Here is a 23,137-nt window from a genome sequence, read left to right as displayed (position 1 = left end):
AGCTACATTCATTGTTAAGGTACACTGCCAATGGAGATAGGACAACATCCTCCCAAATATTCAGCTTTTCTAAAACACAAATGTAAAGAATCCATCAAATAGCAGCGTTCAGTATATGATACAGCTGATAAAGTGGAGGGCAAGTATTTCAGCTGTTGTATTGCCCTGTCCCAAACTCCTTTCCCAAACTCCTTTCCCATGCTCTTCACCAAAGAACTGCCCCTCCTCGCTACTCTTATCAACTACCAGTGTTTGATTAGGACTGTTCAGGAAAGTACGTCTCCTGGTTGAAGGCAAAAAGAAGTTCTGAAAGACGGGTGCTGGCAACAAGAATCAGCGAGACAGCTGTAAATAAAGAAACCCACTGAATTCAGAAATGCTTGCTGCTTTGCTGTCCTATTGGAGATTATTCAAAAACAGAAAAGGCACACAACTTTTTTTCATCTTTTGTTTGCAGATGCTGTGTAAAAGGAATCCAAGGGCTCAATTTTCCCCAAAGGTTTTTTTTGGCATACTTGAAGAGTTATGCCCATTTTTTGGGGGTCCAAGTACGTCCCAAAAAAATGTTCTAAGTTTCCCTGATGGATTTCTTCATTTTGGCGCCGCCTAACCTTTCCTTCAGTTTTGTGGGTGGAGCCTTGATCCGCGCCAACAAGATCAGGTTGCCACGGTAACCAGGGACACAATGCGGGCTGAGGCTGCAAAGTGAAACATACAGCCAGCTCCCAACACATTAAAACACATTGCAGCAACTTATCTCCAATTATTGAAGTCCCGCCCCCTCCTCCCCCCACCCCACCTCCGCTCCACTCCCGATGCCGGTGCCAATCGCTTGCCGGTCTGCATCCCTCCCAGCCCACCCCAAGCCTAGAGTGGCTTACCGGTCCCAGTCCCGCTCCTAGCCCTGGCCGAAGGACTTGCCAGTCCGCTCCCCTGCCCGACCCTGGCCCCAAGTGGCCTCCCGGTCTGCTCCCCCGTCCCTATCCCAGGCCGAATGGCCTTCTCCCTCCCACTCCCACGTCTAACTATACCGAAAGGCTTCCCCGCCCCTCCCACTTCTCTCCCTTACCTCTCCTGCTGCTGTCCGGGCATCTGCTGCACTTACTTGCGCCGATTTCCTTACCTGCGCTAATTTCCTTAACTCTCCAGAAGGTTTTTCTGCAGAGGCCACATACGCTGGCCTAAGAAGAACTGGAGTAACTCTCAGCTAGCCAAACTTGCCTAACTGGCCAGAATTGGCACGGGTGGCAGGTTATGCCCCCTTTGGCTGAAAAAAAAACTTACCTAAAAAAATCATAACTAACGCTGGTGCAAATAGATCGGGGAAACTTTAAAAAAAAAACTTAGGCCAAAAAAAGCAGCCTGCTCTAAAAAAAAAAACACCGTAAATCACCGGAGAAAATTGAGCCCCATAATTTGTTAAGTACTGAAAGAGTTAATGATAATGGCTTCCCTTCATTTTCATTGATCTCTGCACATTCTCCCCTTAGAAACTGATACACTCACCTCAGCCTCCTTCTGCAGCAGCATCTTGTCCTTGTCAACCGTTTCATCTTCCACATTCCTGGCGGCACAAAGAGAGAGAGTCAATAACCAGGACAACTCAAGTGAGATCACCTCACCTGCCTATCCCAGCCCAGCCTCGACATTGACCTCTCCCCATGACAGCTTTCTCCATGGGGCACCAAGTACGTCAATTACGTACAACTTCCCAGTAATGAACTGGAAATTATTTGCAGTCATAATCATCATCTCCGCAATACAATCTGGAAGATTCAGTGACACAAAAACCTGATCTCAAGCTGAACTTAGCCGCCTTATTGGATGAAAGTATTGTATTATTAAACAATACACTACATCCGGGAGTCAGTCCAATAGTAGTTTGGGGATTTTTATCATCGCCAACTGTTTCTTCTGGAGTCGACAGCTTGAACTCCTGAATTAAGAATTGTAGGCACTCCAAGCATTTCATTATTCTCTGCATATTTAATACATGACCCGATCATTGAGCCCATTTAAAAGCGTGATCATTATATTTTCGTCTCAGTAGGCAGCTGTAAATAATGACAAGGGGCACAGCGTCAGAGCATGTGACAGCAAAATTGTGGGTTCTCTGGGCAGCGTAATCCGAGGAATGTGATACACATGTAGTCAAATAACAATGTAATTTAATGTTGTAAAAACAGGAAATACTCAGCAGGCCACTCAGCATCCGTGCAGAGAACAAGTAAATTAATATTTCAGGTGTGTCCTCTTTCTCAGGACTAAGAACATAAGAAATAGGAGCCTTAAGACATGCGGCCCTTTGAGGCTGCTCGCCATTCAATGTCATGGCTGATCTTCAACTTCAACTCCACTTTCCCATCCGATCCCAGGAAATCCATGGAAGAAATAACTGGGCTCGGATTACAATTTTCCAAACTTTTATGGCAAGGAACAGACCAGAGAACAGAATGGCGAAAAGTGTGGAATTCTTCTTCATAAAAGGAGACTGGGATAAGCCAGGAAATCATACGCCAGTTAATCTTACTTCCGTTGTTGGTATGGTATTACAGATGAATAACATTTAAAAAGGAACAGAATTACATAGAGTTTATTGCAGAGAAACAGGTAATTCAATCCAGCTGTTTGCCGGTCTTCTGTTCCACACGAGCTTCCTCCCACTATTTCATCTAACCCCATCAGCATATCCTTCTATTCCTTATTCTTACTTCCATGATGTACTATTTCATATTTCTCTATATTAAACTCCATTTACTACAAATCTGCCTATTCTGCTAGCCTGTTCTCGTCTTCCTGCTGTCTTTCGCAGTCCTTGTCATAATTTTCCAATCAACCAGCATCATTGGTAAATTTCAATATTATTCCCTCAATTCCAAGTCCAAATCATTCATACATTAAAGTACAGTGCCAACACAGGCTCCTTATCAACCACACAGTTTCAGTCTGAGAAACTGTCCTTTATCCCTACCCTTTGCTTTATATCCCCCAAACGCTCCTCTATTCATGTGGCTATATTCCTCTTCATTCCATTTGCCATTATCTTTCCCACAAGTCTTTTATGTGGTACCAGATCAATGTTATTCTTGTCAGAAATCCATATCCGCTATTCGTTCTTTATCTGTCTGTTATTTCTTTAAAGAATTCTGTAAAGTTCATCAAGCACAACCTGCCATTTAGAAATCCATCCAAACTGGCCCCGATTAGCCCATGGCTCTCCAAGTATTTAATAATTTCACCCTGTGTAGCTTAGCAACTGAAGTCAGATTAACTGGCCTATGATTTCCTGGCTTATCCTGGTTCCTTTTATGAAGACACTTCTCTCCCTTCGCTAGCCCAACGTTCATAGTCATAGAATTTTGGAAAATTATATTCTGAGTCACAGTTAATTCTTCTGTGGATTTCCTCGGTATTCCCAGATGTAAACCATCAAATGCTGGTGATTTGTCTCAATTAAGTCTGAGTAACTTCTTTAGTACCATTTCTCTGAACAATAAGTTCTACACCAACCTCGAGTGGCTCTTCAGTATCAATTGCCACTCCCTCTCCAAACTGAAGCAAGTACTTACTTAGTATTTATGCTATTCCCTAACTTACCGATTTAAGCTTGTCTCTTTCATCTCTTAGCAGCTGTATCCCTACCTTGACTCATCCATCAATGTGTCTATAGAAACCTATTTGTTACCGTTTATGTTTTTTGTATTAATTTTCTCTCATCATCCCTTTTAGTCTCTTTCACCTGCGTTTTTGTATTTTTCTGACATTTGTCCTGGATAAAATTTTTAATCACCTGCTCTGATTGTGCTAAAGAAAAAATTAAGTTTCAAATTTAACCTAATCCTTTTTTCCCCTTACGAGAACATGCTTGATTTGTACCATTTCTTTCTCCTGTTTAAATATTTCCATTGCTGTGCTATGGTTATATTTGTCATTTTCTCCTTTCCATTTAATCTGGGCACGGTCCCTTTCTTTCTTGCTAGAATTTATATTTTTCCAGTCAAATTACCTTGTTCCCTTTTCTATTAACTTGCCCAGATACTCCCATTCTTTCTGGTCAGCTATTTGTTCTGCTTAAATACCTAGAACTAGGCTAAGTGGTGCATCCTTCCTTGTTAAGAGTAGCAATATATTGGACCGAAAATTGCGGCCTCACTGGATGACAGATCAAACGCATCCCCTGCAAGAAGGACATCCACGGTGCAGAGATTGGGCTATTTGTCAACTTTTGCCCAGCTAATGTCCTTCAAACTCTTACGGCAGCGTAAGAGTTCTAAAACATACAAAAATTAAATTTAATCACTCATTTTTATATTAAAAACCCTGTCTATTAAGATAAGTTTATTTTTAACCCTATTAAAACACACAAAACATTTTTATAAAAATAATAAAATTTCCAAAACATTTAATTACATTCAATTTCAATTAATTTTAAATATGTGAGATTTTTTAAAAACTTATTGTGCAGTGTTTCTTGTTTTAGGGTGTATTCTCATTGCTAGTAATGGGAGCTCGTAAAAACAGAGCTCCCATTATCAATGACAATACCAGATAGTGATTGGTGGTCGAGGCCAAAGTGATTCCAGCATATGCGTCCGTATCTGGAAGACATGTTCCCGTAAGCTGCACAGCAAATGAAGGCCTCCGACTGGAATCCTATGTTCCTCCGGGACCACCAGGTATTTTCGTAGATTTTTTTCGGGTCGGAGGCGTTCGTCCAAAGGAAGCCAATGACCGCAATTTTTCCCCCATTATTTCAGAAAATATTGCCAAATACACTGCAAACAGCAAACATTTTCCCAGCACAGTTTAGTCTTGGATATAATTAAAACATCCTACAATTATCCTACAATTTATCGCCACTACACTCCTCTTTAAATTTGTCTGCCAATTTCAGCTTCAATTTCTTTTCCACTGTTTGGCGAGTTAGAATATATTCCCAGTAAAGTGACCAATCCCTTTATTTTGCTCAGCTCAATCCTAAAGGAAACTCTTCAGTCTACTTTTCTATTTAAATCTTTATATCCAAATCCTAAGATATGGTCTCAAATTAAGAGGACTACCCTTCTTCACATTTTTCCTTGCCTATATCTCCTGAAAGTTTTATATCCAGTAATATTTAATTGCCAAACTTGGCCCAGCTGCAGCCATGGTTCAGGCATTGCGAGATCATAATTTGCTATTTCGATCAGATCTCCAATTATGTTTCTTATCCTCTGTGCATTATCACAATACATTTTAGTTTGGATTCCTATATTTTCTCTTTCTTTTTGCCTCCCCCAACCTCATTTATTCTTTTTCATTACCTTGTATGGTTCAATCGCTCTCCTTATTCCTTATGCACCTCAACTGAATCCCCACCCCCCAAGCTGCTTACTCCATTATCTTGCATTTCATCTCCCCCTGTTATATTCAGTTAAACCCTCCCTCACAACTCCAGTGAACCTTGTTGTGAGGATACTGATTACGGCGCAGTTCAGGTGTAGGCTGTCGCATTGGTGGAGCTTGTTCTTGCCCTAAAACTAACCGGAATGCCTCAGGAATCGGAACCCTTCCTTCCTACAAAATATCTCTAGCTGCGCATATATAATGTAGTTTGTATTTATTCCAATAATGATGGCTATAATCTCTAACCATAGAGCCTTACATCTTTTTCTTTATGCTGTGCTCACCACAGTTACCAGGGAGCAGACAATTCCAAGCATCATCATAGGCAGTTCCTCGGAATCGAGGAAGATTTGCTTCCACTCTTAATGAGTTCTGAGGTGGCTGTACAGTCCAATACGAGAGCCACAGACTCTGTCACAGGTGGGACAGATAGTCTTTGAGGGAAGGGGTGGGTGGGACTGGTTTGCCGCACGCTCTTTCCACTGCCTGCGCTTGATTTCTGCATGCTCTCGGCGACGAGACTCAAGGTGCTCAGCGCCCTCCCGGATGCACTTCCTCCACTTAGGCCAGTCTTTGGCCAGGGATTCCAAGCATAAGCTCACAATCCATACCCATACATCAGACGTGAGCTCCACCCCAGTCTGAACATGTATGAAGCTACCAGCCTCCCTTCTCCTGCCCAAGACACAAACTCAGAGTGAACAGTTGCAACCCCTCTTCCCAGCAGTTAAGTGTCAGCCAATGAATAGCATGAAGGAATAAAGTAGCATTAACACCAAAAGGAGACACTCTTTTTAACAAAAAGGGGATATATTCTCAAAAATATACAACTGATATCTCGTGGTTCTGTTATTTTTCCAGTTCTGCTACATTCAACAGATGTTCAACTTATAAGGAATTAGTATCTGAAAGCACTCAAAGGTTAACAGGATCTGCTGGTTGAATTGTTTTCAGATATGCTGAACATGGATATTAATCATGTGACCATCTGAATGCCAGAATGGACAAATACTGCCCTCTGCTTTTCAGTACATGTCTTGTACAAGAGATACCTCAGTGTAGCAATGAAAGTATAGCAAACCAGAGGGGTTCAGTGGTTGGGAGACCCCAAGTGAAGCTCTGGTGTATCATCTGCAAATCTCCATCACAAACAATTGAGGTACAGATCCAGGGCATCTTGCTGGCGCTAATAACGGTTACCGTTAATTGTGCAACTCTTAAAATTAAAATAAGTCCTTTTTTGACACATCAAAACATTGTTTTAATTTCAGCCGTACAATTGAATGGAATATAGAAACACATGGAATGAGCGGTGAAACATCGAAAAGTTAGCAGCTTTTCCAGTTGTGAGAAGAGTAAGTTTTTACTGAAGGGCTAGCAATAAGAGATAATGTGCATTCATTAGCGACATCTCCATGCTCATCAAGCCTAACTGATTGTGAGCACCTTGGAAATCAATCTAAAACATCTTTTAGGTGATACCATTTTAAAGCTTGGATTCGACCATTTGAAGCAATCCTTAAACATTAAATTATGAAGCACATTCAAATTTGCACCAAGGGATATCTAGTTAGATTCCAGCTCGTTATTTCTGCTCACGGAGTGGAACAATAGTAAAGCTTAGGGCAGAGGCTGACAGCTGCAGGGTTATTGAAGAGTGTCTTACAAAACACATTTCGCCAAAGCCAAGACATGCGTCAACACATTCCCTTCTGGGGTGGATATTATGTTCTCACTCTCATTTTTCTCTCTCCATGGGGTCCTGCAGGGTCAGTATTCCCATTAAGGTTTCAATACACAATATTAGCTGCATTACGATATTAGACACTGCTAAATGTTCCAAATAAAGCACATTATAATAAGGAATGTCACCTTATTCTTAGTTTTGCCCAAAGGTCTGGAACAAGATAACAGCTGTGTTGTGTGAATTTCCCACAATCATCTACACGACACAATTACTGCAGGCACCGTATTCAAGATTACTGAGCAGCTAACTCTATTAGTCACATTTATGAGTCTGACCTGAGGCTCTGACAACAATACAATCAGGTTCTGCTCAAAAGGACGTTCCAAGGTACTGAGGTCATGGAAATAGCGAAGGCTCCTGCTGGCATATTGTTGCAAGACTACTGTCTGGTGGGTACATGGTAGCACTAATTGGCCTGGTCTGGACAATGAAGTGGGGCATGCAGGTGACTCAAGGGGAACATTTGAGATACAGTGACCACAATATAATTCGATTCAGTTTAAAAATCAGAAAAGTATAAAAGAAAAAAAAAAGAGTAATTTAGAGCAAGATAAGAAAGGAACCTTTTCTGGATTAAATGGAAGAAAAATACTTGTCAAATAGAACTGTACATCAACAATGGGAAAGTATTGAAATGGAGAAGGGTGTATTCCGATAAGAAAACAAGCGAGTACATCAAGCTACATCGAAAGAGAGATTATTGGAAGCAGAAAGCAAAGGACAGGGGTTAAAGGAAGTTAGTTAGGGCTAGAGTTTCCCTAACATGTTTTTCTGGCGCCCTCACCCGAGGTGCGCCCTTTTTGTCCGCCTCCAAGCGCGCCGAAAAAAGACGTCAGTATTCTGGTCGTTCCCCAGCCTCTCTTCGGTCGTGGCGCAGCGTGGCCCAATGGATTGCGGGTGGAGCCAAATCCCGGCGCTGAAAACAGTGCCGGGAGCTCTGCACATGCGCGTTCCGAGTCTGCGCGCATGTGCAGTAGCTCCTGGCAGGCCGAATCTGTGAGTGCCCGCTGCAGGCTGTGTGGGAGGGGCCTGAAGCACACCGTCCCTCGGCCCTGGCCGAATGGGCTCTCTCATCGGCGGCCTGCTGCGTTCCCGAAGGTAGGACTTCTATTTTTTATTTGTTATTTACTTATTGATTTTGGTGCTTTAGGTGCAGGGTTCCTTCTATTTTTTTATTTTTTATTTATTGATTGCTTATTACTTTGGTCTTGGATCTTTAGGTGCAGGGTTCCTTCTATTTTATTTGTTAATTAATTGCTTATTACTTTTTGTGCTTTGTTTGGTGCTCGGTGGTACTTTAAATGTAGTTACTTGCGCCGATTCCTTAACTCCGTAAGGTTTTTCTGTGTGGACAGAAGTAACAATATACGCTGGCCTAAGTTAGTTTGGAGCAACTAATTGCTGGCCAAATGCCTAAAACAGGGGTAAGTGGCTGGGAACACCCCCTGTTGTAAAATAAAAACTAAAAAAAAAACTAACTCACACTGGCGCAATTAAATGGCCAGAATTGCAACTAAAAAGATAGTCCAGAAAAATCAAGTTGCTCCAAAAAAAAAAAGGAGCAACTCCTGGGGAAACTTGGGCCCATAGACTGTAAAAGTTCAATGAGTGATGCTCCACAGGAGTCTGTGTTTGGACCACTCCGATTTACTCTGTGCATAAATAATTTGGACTAACAAATCGACGGAACAATATCAGAATATGCTGACGATTCCAAATTGGATATGACAAATTCTAACAAAAACTGTGAAAGACTACAAGAGATCATAGATAGTTCAGCAGGGTGGGCAGATAGGTGACAGATGCAGTTCAAAGTTGAAAAATGTGAAATAATACATTTTGGAAGAGAAATACATCTGAAATGGTAAGATTTTAAATAAAGTAGATGGGCTGAGAGACTTAGGTGTGCAGATACTCTGGTCATTATGAAGTGTTATGAGAGTGTAACTAGTGATAGAACGTTTCCACTGATCGGCGATATGGTAACAAGGGGACATTAATTTAAAATGAGCACAAAAAGAATGAAAGCAGAAATTAAAAAAAATATTTTCACAGTGACTAGAATGTGAAATTCTCTGCCACAAATAGTTATTGAAGGCAAGTTTTAAAAATGCAGTGGCAAGAGGATAAAGAGCTACCAGAGAGTGGACCTGAATTAAAGCAGCAGCGAGAAGATACGGTCAGAGAGTGGACGTGAATGAAAACAGCGGTTAGGGAAGGGGGCTAAATTAAGAGCTGAGGAACTGTAACTTGCAGTAGTTATTAAATTAATAACTTAAATTAGATAAAATAATCAAACAATAAAACTAAAATATCAACTGAATAAAAACGTTAACTAATGAATTAATAAATAAAAGGTTCGAGATGCAGAGCAGGTGGTGTGTCGTAACTGCAGCATGTGGGAGTTTGTGGAGAGCATCGAGATTTTGAGCAACCACTTCTGCAGTTAAGAGTCTGCAACCCGTTGAGCTGAAGTATGAGTTGCAGACATTGTGATGCATCAAGGAGGTGGAGACTTACCTGGACACTTTGTTCCAGGAGGCAATCACACCCTTAAGGTTAAGTAGTACTTTAGAGTTTGTCAGTGGTCAGGGACAGGAGGGTATAACTGCGAGGCAGGCACGTATGGGGATCCAGGATGTAGTGATGGAGGAGCCTCAGCACTTGACCTTGTACAACAGGTACGCGGTACTCGCTACCTGTATGGATGAGGAAAAGCACTGCAGGGGGGTATGGGCAAACTGACCACAGCACTGTGGTACAGGGGGCCATCCAAGTGGGGGGAGAAGGAAGGAATATGGTAATGGTAGGGGACAGTACAGTCAGAGGGATAGATACTGCTCTTTGCAGCTGAGAAAGAAGTCCCAAAGGCTGTGTTTTCTGCCTGGTGCCAGGGTTAAGGATATCTCAGCGTGGCTGGAAAATAACTTGGAGTGGGAAGGGGAAGGATCCAGTTGTCGTAGTAAATGTAGGAACCAACGACATAGGTAGAACTAAGAATGAAGTTCTGCTAAGGGAGTTTGAGGAGCTAGGGTCTAAATTCATAAGCAGAACCTCAAGGGTAATAATCTCTGGATTACTACCTGAACTACACACAAATTGGCATTGGGTCAAGCAGATTAGAGAGTTAAATGCATGGCTCAAGAGTGGTGTGGGAAGAAGAGGTTTCAATTCATGGGGCACTGTCACCAGCACTGGGGAAAGAGGGAGCTGTTCCATCAGGACGGGCTCCACTTAAACCGGGCTGGGACCAGCGCTCTGGCAAATTGAATAAGAAGGGCTGTAGATAGGGATTTAAAAAAAAGGGGCAGGGGAAAGGATCAGGTGAGGGGAAATTTAGAAAGAGAAAAGTCAAAGCAATAGAGCAGTGTAGCAATTTGAGTAAAGATAAGCAGAGTGTGACTGGAAGGGACAGAGAGTTTAACGGCAGCAGAGAATAAGGTCAAAACAGGGAATAATGGTAAAAAAAATTAATTAAAACCTCTTTATCTGAATGCACGAAGCATTTGCAACAAGACAGACAAACTGGTGGCACAATTAGAGATAAATGGGTTTGATTTAATAGCCATTACAGAGACGTGGTTGCAAGGTGACCAAGGTTGGGAACTAAATGTTCTAGGGTACTTGACTTTTTGAAAAGACAGGCAGAATGGAAAAGGAGGGGGAGTAGCCCGGATAATAAAGGATGACATAAGGACAGTAGATAGAAAGGATCTCAGTTCGGAAGATCAGGAAGTAGAATTAGTATGGTGTAGAAAAGGATTAACAAGGGGCAGAAAACACTAGTGGGCATAGTATATAGGCCCGCTAACAGTAGCTATACAGTTGAACAGAATAGTAATCAAGAAATAGTAGGAGCTTGTAACAAAGGTAATGCAATAATCAAGGGGCACTTTAATCTTCATATAGACGGAAAATCAAATTGGCAAAGGTAGTCCAGAGGATGAGTTCATGGAATGCATTCGGGACAATTTCCTAGAACAATAAGTCATGGAATCAACCAGGGAACAGGCTATTTTAGATCTTGTATTTTGGAATGCGACTGAGCTAATTAGCAATCTCATAATAAGGATCCTCTGGATCAGAGTGATCATAATATGATAGAATTTCACATTAAGTTTGAGAGTGACTTACCCAAAACTAGAGTCTTAAACTTAAATAAAACCAATTACATGGGTATGAGAGGAGAGTTGGCTAAGGTAGATTGGAACAATGGATTAAAAGGTATGGCGGTAGATAAGCAGTAGTTAGCATTTAAAGAAATATTTTATAATTCTCAATAAAAATATATTCAATTGAGAAACAAAAACTCTATGGGAAGAAAGATCAATCTGTAACTAACCAAAGAAGTGAAACTTACAATGTTGTGAAGATGAAGTAAGCCTGAGGATTGGGAGAGTTTCAGAAACCAGCAAAGGATGACCAAAAAGTTGATGAAAAGGGAAAAAATAGAATGTGAGAAAACGAGCAAGAAATATGAAAACAGATTGTAAAAGCTTCTACTAGTATGTAAAAAGGAAGAGAGTAGCAAAAGTTGGTCTCTTAAGAGGCTGAGGCAGGAGAAATTATTTTGGGGAATAAAGAAATGACAAAAACGTAAAACAAATATTTTGTATCTGTCTTCACAATAGAAGTTACAAAAGGTGGGGAACCAAGAGTCTAAAGTATGTGAGGAACTTAACATAATCAATATAAGTAAAGAAAAAGTACTAGAGAACCTAATAGGACTAAAAGTCGACAAATCTCCTGGACCTGACGGCCTACATCCTTGGGTTCTAAAAGAGGTGGCTGCAGAGATAGTGGATGCATTGATTTTGATCTTCCAACATTCCCTAGATTCTAGAACGGTCCCAGCGGATTGGAAGATAGCAAATGTATCACCGCCATTCAAGAAAGGAGGGCAAGAGAAAACAGGGAGCTACAGGCCAGCTGGCCTGATATCAGTAGTCAGGAAAACGCTGGAATCCACTGCTGATGAAGTGGTATCAGAGAACTTAGAAAATCATAATATGATTCGGCAGAATCAACATGGTTTTATGAAAGGGAAATCGTGTTTGACAAATTTATTTGAGTTTTTTTGAGGATGTAACTTGCAGGTTAGATAAAGGGAAACCAGTGGATGTAGTATATTTGGATTTCCAAAAGGCATTCGATAAGGTGCCACATAAAAGGTTATTACACAAGTTAAGAGTTCATGGGGTTGGGGGAAAATATAGTAGCATGGATAGCATTGGTTAATAAAGAGTAGGGATAAACATGTCTTGTTCCAGATTGCCAGGGTGTAACTAGTGAGGTGCCACAAGGAAATGGGGTGCCGCTAGCAGTGAGCAGCGGCCATGGGCAGCGTGGAGGCATACCACTCCAGGGAGCAGGGAGCAGCATGTGCTGGTGCAGGAGGGCAACGGCAGCAAAGAGTGACATCATCAAGGTCCAAGTCAGTGATTGGAGTGTGGGCAGGTACTGCAAGAGCGGCGAGGTCGGGGCGAAGGAGCGGCGAGAAACTGTAGAGGGACGTGATCGGGGCCCGGGGAGGTGCGAGTTCGGGGCCCAGAAGAAGCGAGGGCCCAGAGGCAGCACAGGCTAGCCCACTCTGTGATATGTGTGCGCACTAGGTCCGTGCAGCAGAGCTGGTCTCCAGTCGTCTTGGGTAAACCTTGCCAGTGGACCAAGACTTAGCTCGGTCAAGCCCGTGTGGTGGCTGGTGTGCAACGGCCACCACACGCTAAAAAAAATCCAAGCACAAGCATCTTCCACCCTTGAGGATGTAGTTCAGGTCCTTCACTGAAACACCTGTGAACTCATCCTTTTTTGGCGTGGAAGCAAGTTATCCTTGTTTCGAGGGACCGCCTATGATGATGATGATGTGCCGATACCACAAGGATCAGTGCTGGAGTCTCAGCTATTTTACAATTTATGTTAATGACCTAGATGAAGGGACCAAGTGTAATGTATCCAAGTTTGTTGATGATACAAAGCTAGGTGGGACAGTAAGCTGTGAGGAGGACACAAAGAGTCTGCAAAGGGATATAGATAGACTAAGTGAATCGGCAATAAAGTGGCGGATGGAGTATAGTATAGGGAAATGTGAGGTTATTCACTTTGGTAGGAAGAATAGAAAAACAGAATATTTTTTAAATGGTGAGAAACTTTTAAATGTTGGTGTTCAGAGATTTGGGTGTCCTTGTGCAAGAATCATAGAAAGGTAGCAAGCACAGCAAGCAACAAGGAAGGCAAATGGCATGTTGGCCTTTATTGAAAGGGTTTTGGAATATAAGAGTAAGGGAGTCTTGTTCAATTTTACAGGGACTGGATGAGACCACACCTGGAGTACTGTGCACAGTTTTAGCCTCCTAATCTAAGGAAGGATTTACCTGCCTTGGAGGTAGTGCAACGAAGGCTCACTAGATTGATTCATGGGATGAGAGGGCTGTCCTATGATGAGAGATTGTGTAGAATGGGCTTAAACTCTCTGGAGTTTAGAAGAATAAGGGGTGATCTCATTGGAACATTCAGGATTCTGAAGAGGATTGACAGGGTAGATGCTGAGATGTTGTTTCCCCTGGCTTGAGCGTCTAGAACTAAGGGGCATTGTCTCAGGATAAAGGGTTGGACATTTAAGACCGAGATGAGGAGAAATTTCTTCACTCAGATGGTTGTGAATCTTTTGAATTCTCTGCCCCAGAGGGCTGTGGATGCTGAGTCTTTGAGTACATTCATATCTGAGATAGATAAACTTTTGGACTCTAGGGCAATTAAGGGATATGGAGATTGGGCGGGAAAGTGGAGTTGAGGTCAACGATCAGCCATGATCCTATTGAATGGCGGAGCAGGTTCGAGGGGCCGTATGGCCTATTCCTGCTCCTATTTCTTATGTTATGTTAAGTCCAGAAACTTTTCTTTTGGGGGGAAAAAAAACTAGATTGTTGCCTTGAAATAGAGGAGTATTGAAGGATATGGGTAGCAAACTGGAGAGTAGGATTAAACTAGGTGACTCAGAGAAAACAGCAGCACAGACTTGATAAGCCAAATGGCATATTTCTGTGCTGTATTCCACAAATGTAACAATGGTAATAACCAAGTAACAATACACTCTGTTGAGTAGGTATTGATGATGCACATCTCGCATATACTAAAGTGGGTCAAGTCCCAACATAGCTTGCCATGGTACTCAAATACTACTGTGTTAATGGTAATAAGCAATAAAAATAGTAAATGCTGGAAAACACTCAGCAGATCAGGCAGGATCTATGCAGAAATAGATTTAATGTTTTAGTTTGATGAACTTCCATCAAAACATTTTTGATGAAAAATCATCGACCTGAAACATTAACTCCGTTTCTCTCTCCACAGATGCTTCCTAATGTGCTGAGTGCTTTCCAGCATTTTCTGTTTTTATTTCAGATTTCCAGCATTCGCAGTATTTTGCTTTTGTTTAAATGGTAATGTGCATCTGTACAAGTGTACAAGAACAGGAACCGAGGCCACATGCACAAGTTGTACAGTTCAAATCCCTAATGAATTGTAAGCTTTAACCTAATGTACACGGCATGTAGCTGAAAAAACATTGAAATAGCTTTTTACACTTTGTGACCAATAACTCGTGTTTATTTCCATCACAAAAGCATGTATGTTACACTTAAGAAAGTGATGATACAGAGAACCCAAAGAGATGTACAAATAAATGATTAAATCAATGATTTACTGCAGTTATGCAAGTGCTTGTTCCAGTACAATATTAAATTAGAAATCTCCTGACTTTTATAGAGTCTATCCAACACCCACAACATTTGTGCAACTGCAGAATAGGAACATTACTGCTACAAACTGGTTGGCCTTTTCTTCTGCACTCTCTTCAATCCACACTATCTTCTTCAACACAGAGGAACAGGAATATGACTTTCAGGTTTGCCTACAATCTTGATCCACATTTGGCTGCAGATCTATTCAGACGCAAGACAATTTCTTTCCGTTCCATAAAAACAAACAACATGCTTCATTACTGGCAAGTGTGGAAAAAGTCTGATTGAGAATTAAGAAAAGATTTTCTAAAATTTCTCCTCCGATTAAAACCAGATCAGTTCCCTAACTAAAGCCAAACATAATGCCTCCTGAAGGATTGCATCACTACCAGGTGCAGTGCCACTTCATCTTCCATCCTTACCTGAATGGGCGCCTGCTTTGCCCCCTCCTTACCATGATATCGTTATTCATATGCCAATTACTTTTGGGCAACTTACCCAGGTGGCCACTATTCATCCAGAAGCCCTGGCAATGAATGGTGGCAGGCTATTCAATCACAAGGACATCACACCAAAGCCTAATTCTGACCTTGAACAGATGATCACAGGGCCAATTTGTGTTCCATACAATTATATTACGTAATGTAGCACAGTCTAGGGATCAAACCTGGGAGTTTCCTGGTCTGTGTGGCTCAGCTATTCACTGAGCAATGGTGGGAGTTTAAACATTCCTACATTAAATACAAATCTTTATTTTTAACTTTGCACATCACAGTCACTCTGGGAACATAGGAACATGGAGTTGGCAGTTCAGTCCCTCGAGCCTGTTCATAGAATCACAGAAATTTACAGCATGGAAGGAGGCTATTGCGGCAAATCATGTCCGCGCCGGCTGACAAAGAGCTATTCAGCCTAATCCCACTTTCCAGCTCTTGGTCCTTGTAGGTTACGGCACTTCAAGTGCACATCTAAGTACTTTTTAAATGTGGCAAGGGTTTCTGCTTCTACCATCCTTTCAGGCAGTGAGTTCCAGACCCCCACCACTCTGAGTGAAAACATTTCCCCTCAAATCCCCTCTAAACCTTCTACCAATTACTTTAAATCTATGCCCCCTGGTTGTTAACTCCTCTGCTAAGGGAAATAGGTCCTTCCTGTCCACTCTATCGAAGCCCCTCATAATTTTATACACCTCAACAAGGTCTCCCCTCAGCCTTCTCTGTTCCAAAGAAAACAAACCCAGCCTATCCAATCTTTCTTCATAACTAAAATTCTCCAGTCCAGGCAACATCTCGTAAATCTCCACTGTACCCTTTCTAGTGAAATCACATCTTTCCTATAATGTGGTGACCAGAACTGCATGCAGTACTCTAGCTGTGGCCTCACTAGTGTTTTATACAGTTCAAACATAATCTTCCTGCTCTTGTATTCTATGCCTCGGCTAATAAAGTTAAGTATTCCGTTTGCGTTCTTAACCACCTCATCTACCTGGCCTGCTACCTTCAGGGATCTGTGGGCATGTACTCCAAGGTCCCTTTGTTCCTCTACACTTCTCAGTGTCCTACCATTTAATGTGTATTCCCTTGCCTTGTTAGCCCTCCCCAAATGAACAACCTCACACTTCTCCAGATTTAATTCCATTTGCCACTGTTCTGCCCACCTGACCAGTTCAGTGATATCTTCTTGCAGTTTACAGCTTTCTTCTTCATTATCAACCAGTCAATTTTTGTATCATATGAAAACTTCTTAATCATACCCCCTACATTCAAGTCTAAATCATTGATATATAATACCACAAAAAGTAAGGGACCTAGTACTGAGCCCTGCGGAACCTCACTGGAAACAACCTTTCAGCCACAAAAACAGCCATCAACCATTTCCCTTTGCTTCCTGCCTCAGCCAATTTTGGATCCAACTTGCCACTTTGCCTTGGATTCCATGGGCTTTTACTTTTGTGACCAGTCTGCCATGTGGGACCTTACCAAAACCCTTGCTAAAATCCATATACACTGCATCAAACGCACTACCCTCATCAACCCTCCCTGTTACCTCCTCAAACAATTCAATCAAGCTAGTCAGACATGATCTATCCCGTAACAAATCCATGCTGACTGTCCTTTATTAATTCGTGTCTTTCTAAATGAAGATTTATCCTGTCCCTCGGAATTTTCTCCAATAATTTTCCCAGGCTGACTGGCTTGTAATTACTCGATCTATCCCTTTCTCCCTTTTTAAAGAAAAGTACAACGTTAGCAGTCCTCCAGTCCTCTGGCATCACACCTGTAGCCAGAGATGATTGGAAAATGATGGTCAGAGTCTCTGCTATTTCCTCTTTTGATTCTCAACAGCCTGGGATACATTTTATCCGGGCCTGGGGATTTATCGACTTTCAGAGCTGCTAAGCCCCTTAATACTTCCTCTCTCACTATGTTTATTTCACCTAATATTTCACACTCCTCCTCCTTGTTTGCAATGTCTGCATCGCCCCTCTTGTGAAAACAGACATAAAGTATTAATTAAGAACCATAAAGACATCTTCTGCCTCCACACTCAGATTATCTTTATGGTCTCTAATAAGCCCTACTCTTTCTTTAGTTATCCTCTTGCTCCTAATGTATTTATAAAACATCTTTGGGTTTTCCTTGATTTTATTTGCCAAAATGTTTTCATGCTCTCTTTGCTTTCCTAATTTCCTTTTTAATTTCATCCCTGCACTTCCTATACGCCTCTAGGCTTTCTGCAGTATTGAGCCCTCGGTATCCGTCATAAGCCTCTCTTTTTTTCTTTATCCTACTCTTTATGCCCCGAGACGTCCAGGGAGCTCTAGATTTGTTAGTCCCAGCCTTTTTCTTTAAGGAAACATACTTGCCCTGAAATCTCAGGATCGCCTCCTTGAATGCCTCCCATTGCTCTGACACTGATTTACCTTCAAGTAGATGTTTCCAGTCCACTTTGGCTAAATCACATCTCAGCTTAGTAAAATTGGCTTTCCCTCAATTGAGAACTTTTATTCCTGGTCTATCCTTGTCCTTTTTCATAACTACCCTAAATGTAACTGAATTATGATCACGAGCACCAAAATGCTCTCCCACTGACACCCTTTCCACCTGCCCAGCTTCATTCCCTAAAACTAAGTCCAGAACTGCCCCCTCTCTTGTTGGGCTTGCTACACACTGGCTAAAAAAGTTCACCTGAATGCATTTTAGGAATTATGAATCCTCTGTACCTTTCACACTAATTCTATCCCAATTAATATTAGAGTAGTTGAAATCCCTTACTATTAATGCCTTATAGTTTTTGCACTTCTCAGAAATTTGCCTACATATTTGCTCTTCTATCTCCCTCTGATTGTTTGAGGGTCTATAGTACACTCCCAGCATTGTGTTTGCCCCTTTTTTGTTCTTCAATTCAACCCATATGGTCTCATTTGATGATCCTTCTAACATATAATCCCTCCTCGTAGCTGCAATTGTTTCTTTAATCAATACTGCAATCCCCCTCCTTTTTTTAAATCCTCCTCTCTATCCCGTCTGAAAACCCTGTAACCAGGAATGTTGAGCTGCCATACCTGCCCTTCTTTCAGTCTGTTCTACCATTCAATTAGACCAGAGCTGATCTGGACTTCAATTCCATTTATTCACTGTTGCTCCATTTCACTTATCCTTACCCCCCAAAAAATCTATCAATCTCAGTCTTGAAAATTTCAATAGGCCCAGTATCCACAACCTTCTGGGGGAAGAGAGTTCCCGATTTCTACTACTCTGAGAAAAAGTGCATCCTGATTTCACTCCTGAATGGCCTAGCTCTAACCTTAACATTATACTCTCTTGCTCTGGATTCGCCCCACTGGAGAATATAGCTTCTATGTATCTACTCTATTGAATCACTTTATTCTTTTAAAGACCTCAATAAGATCACCCCTCAACCTTCTAATTTCAAGGGAATTCAAAGTCTGACTAAGGCTCTGTACAACTGAAGCATCACTTCCTCCCCTTTGTAATGCAGCCCTTTTGAGATAAGAGGAAACCTTCATTAGCTTTTTTGATTACTTTTTGCATTGGTATACTAGCTTTTAACAATGTGTACATCGACACCCCAATTCCTATGCTCCTCCATCACTCCAAGCCGCTCACCATTAAGAAAAGAACAGGCTACCGTTGGAGGTGGTCATTAATTTCTAACATGCATTTTCCTCCAGTCATTTTTTTCCTTAGAATGGCTCTTTGCTTTGCAGGTCCCCAAACTTTTGTCCACTTTTCTTCTAATGGCTATGATTCAGGTTGCAGGACAGTCCCACAGGCAGCAGCAGCTCTCTAGTGCCTTCCCCAAGATGCCATTTTTCATCTCAACAGGGCGTGCTTGCAGACTGCCCAATAGGGGGCATTAAACAATGATCAAGAGCAGAAAGCGTGGGTTGATTTTCTTTGGTCCTCCCTATGCCAAAAGGAGCAGAGGCGAACTGGAACACAATCCATTGTTCCCGTTGAGATCAGTTAATTTAACACAGATGCAGAAGAAATGCTGTGATTTTTATGACTCAGCACACCTACTCTCTATTTATCCACCAAACCATCAGCATTCTGCAATCTTTGAATTTAAATTACTCACACATTAAGGTCAATACTAAATTCAGACCATCTGAGCAAAAAGTGAACTTTTAATATAATTTATTTTACAGAAACCAAAAGCATACGTGTATGACGGAGAGAACAAAGGGGCACTGGAAATATAGTAACCAACCTGCCAACACGCTTCAGCCTCTCTGAGCGGAAATTCTCGTAGTGCAGATCCTGGGTGACTTCCTGTAGATCCTGCATGTGTGTCCTGAAAAAACAAAGTAAGAGTTTTATTTATACAATTCGACTAAGTCAATGCTCTCCTCTTCCCCTCTACTCCTTTCCTATTTTCAACCATCCTTTCCAGCAACTGCAGTCTCTTATGGGAAGGGTAGTTCCTTGGGCAGTGGTGTCGCTTCAGTATTTCAACTCACATAGTTATTCATCATGCCAAACTGAGAGTCCCAGGAGACCAATCAACTGTGGAGGGTCCAACTCTATCCATACCCAATGACCACACGTCAGCACTTTACAAAGGAGTCACTGGATAATAATCAAAAAGAACTGTGGCTGATTCTCTCCCAGTCTAGATGCAGTAAGGCCAGCTGTACTGACACACTGTACGAGATCAACCAATTCAGCACAAGCTGGACACCAAGGTTGGGATCTTCAGAGTCAGCAGGGCTATACCACATCGAATATGCATTTACCTACTGCACCACTGGAGATTCCCAGTGTTTTTAAAAATACAGTATCAGGTCAGTTTATAATGGGTACTTTGGTCTGGCTTGATCCGGATTTCTATTCATCTGCCTTTCCATACAACTTAGATAAAGGGCTGCAGTGCTGCTACGGAGTTGGCAGTGTCTTGACCTAATGTGGACAGTCAGAACTTATTACACATTGCAGCTAACAATAGCACTGGAGGATGATAAAGTTGTTCAAAGCAATGGTTCAGCCACGGTAGTGTAGTGGGAGCCCCATTATTGAAAATAGATTAAAGCCAGAGCGAGAGTGCAGTTGATTCAACAGGATGATACCAGAGATATGAAACTGTAGTTATTAGCAGAGACTTGAGATACTGGGATTACTTACATGGTGGCAGAGAAGGCCAAGAGGAGATTTAATATAGAGAGCACAGGTCAGGGACAAACGGTTGTCAATTTAAAATTATCACTAGCAGAGCAAGGAGAGCTAGTAAAACAGTGTCCTGATCTTAAATAAAGGCAATTACAAAGGTATGAAGACAGAGTTGGTTAAAGTGGACTGGGAAAATAGATTAAGGTGTAAGGCAGTTGATGAGCAGTGGTAGATATTTAAGGAGACATTTCATAACTCTCAACAAAAATATATTCCAGTGAGAAGGAAAGACTTTAAGAGAAGGGAGAACCATCCGTGGCTAACTAAGGAAGTAAAGGATCGTATCAATAGAGAGATGGATTATGAGAGTAAACTAGCAAGAAAGATAAAAACTACTCCTGGCAACTACCTCTTGATAATAGCATGGCAGCAGTTTATGCTTTGACCCGTCACCTGGGCCATACAATAAAGAAACAGAAACACTTGCATTTATATAGCGCCTTTCCTGACCACCGGACATTCCAAAGCACTTTACAGCCAATTAAGTAATTTAGAAGTGTAGTCACTGCTGTAATGTAGGAAGTGAGGCAGCCAATTTGTGTACAGCAAGGTCTCATAAATAGTAATGAAATAAGTGACCAGATCATGTGCTTTAGGTGTTGGTTGAAAGATAAATGTTGGCAAGGTCAGCGGGAGAATTTCCCAGCACTTCTTCGAATAGTGAGAGGGCAGACAGGGCCTCGGTTTAACATCTCATCTGAAAGACAGCACTTCCAACAATGCAGCACTCCCTCAGTACTGAATTGGAGTGTCAGCCTAGATTATGTGTTCAAATCCCTGAGGTCGGATTTGAACCTACAACCTTTCTGACTCAGAGGTTAGAGGGCTACCACTGAGTGTGCTACCAGCAGAGAACGACTAAAAAAATAATTGAGAGGGGGAAGATAGATTATGAAAGTAAACTAGCACAAAATATAAAAATAGATAGTAAGAGTTTCCACAGGTACATGAAAAGGAAAAGAGTGGCTAAAGTAAATGCTGGTCCCCTGGAGGATGAGACTGGGGAATTAATAATGGAGAACAAGGAAATGGCAGAGACGTTGAATAAATATTCTGTATCGGTCTTCACGGTAGAAGACACTAAAAACATCCCAATAGTGGATAATCAAGCGGCTATAACTCAGCCACTCTCCTGTGTCCCAATCCTGCATAAGCTGATCACTGTAATCCTCTCAGCCACTAGGGGGCCAACTATTCCAACAATTCACTGGCAGATGCTGGAAAGAGAGAACTATCCCTGGTGGCAATTTCACAAGTAGCCTGCTGACAAGCAACACTTCATAATACTCAAGGCAGCCGAGCTTTGGTCTAACTGAAGTTTTTATTGGCTGTAGGAGCTCTACAGAAGATCGTTGAATTTGCTCCAAGACAGTAAAATAGGATTTCCGGAACCAAGCGCATCAACACGGATTCAAAGCCACTCACTGATCATGTGCCAATCTCCCCGTTGAGGCATCTGTCAAATTGTCCGCACACGTCTTGTAGTCGACTTGGAAGAAAATACTTCAAAGAAAAGTGTGTGTGTGATTGGCTCCAACTGGCTGAACAGTTCATTCCTCAGCTGAAACTGGTACCTGCTCAACTGCAGCCTGGGTCTGGTCGATGCAGCACACATTGCTCCACAGTTATACCCACCAACAGAGGGTACTGGTTCACCACTGAAATTACGCAGTACATTTTTTTTAAAAAACCACCATAACTTGGGAATCTATCACAAAATAGATATTTCTTCAAATCCTACAATAGAAAAGGTCAACCAGGTTTCGGACCATTTAAAATTCCAATAATTCCATTAACACATTCCTTTATCAACAATGGCATAGAAAGTAAGAAAACATGACTTTGTTTTCATTGTTCATTTTCTTTCTTCCTCTTCCTGGCTGGCTCTTAATGTACATCCGTTGGTTGCATTTTTATATTTTGCCCAAGTGGCAGCGAGTCTTTTCCAGGCTATTTCACGACAGGAGGCATCACAGCCAAGCCCAATACTATTCTCACCTGATATCCTCACATATACATTTTCAGCAGGGGTACTGAATAGCAACCAAGAACAGGAATCCTGGACAATGTTCCTATACCTATACCAAAATTGCAAAGGCCAATTATGCTGCTGTGGCACAAACTGAGGATCAAAATGGGGAACTTGCTAGTCTGATGATTCTGATACTCACTGGAATAGCTCAACTGAGCTTGTTTAATAAGAAGTGTCCACAGTAAGCAATACAGATACATCACAAGTTCAAATTTCAGATAAAGTTGTAGTTGCAACATTCTAGTTTTTTACATTTACACTGCAGTCCCATAACAATAATTTGATACTTAGATTCTCTTCTACAAGATAGAAGATGGCTATTGTGTACAAGGTTACAACAGATGCCAGTTCATCCCACAATCCAAGAGTAAAGCTCATATTATTTGATCTGCAACATGTGGGACAACCTTGAAATGTACTGCTGCATATTTTTCTAGTGCCTAAATATTTACAGTCCCCACTGCTAATACCAGGGGCTTTGCAATGTTCCCTAATTTTCTTTTTCGTGTATGGTCCCTTTAACTGGCTCATACAAATTTTC

At 41.7% G+C, this 23,137-nt stretch overlaps 1 protein-coding gene across 2 annotated transcripts in view; it reads right to left on the bottom strand.

Moving 5' to 3' along the window:
- Nucleotides 1-23,137, bottom strand: part of LOC139268842 (septin-2) — a 195,573-nt gene that overhangs the window by 45,696 nt on the left and 126,740 nt on the right. For both annotated transcript variants that reach the window (XM_070887596.1, XM_070887597.1), the window contains 2 exons: nt 19,609-19,692; nt 1,507-1,564 (listed from right to left, as the gene is read on the bottom strand). In XM_070887596.1, the coding sequence (XP_070743697.1) occupies nt 1,507-1,564; nt 19,609-19,692 (142 nt within the window). The remainder of the gene's footprint in view (nt 1-1,506; nt 1,565-19,608; nt 19,693-23,137) is intronic.

This window comes from Pristiophorus japonicus, chromosome 8 (genome assembly GCF_044704955.1).
Source record: "Pristiophorus japonicus isolate sPriJap1 chromosome 8, sPriJap1.hap1, whole genome shotgun sequence".
NCBI lineage: Eukaryota > Metazoa > Chordata > Chondrichthyes > Pristiophoridae > Pristiophorus > Pristiophorus japonicus.
This window is presented reverse-complemented; position numbering and strand designations above follow the sequence as displayed.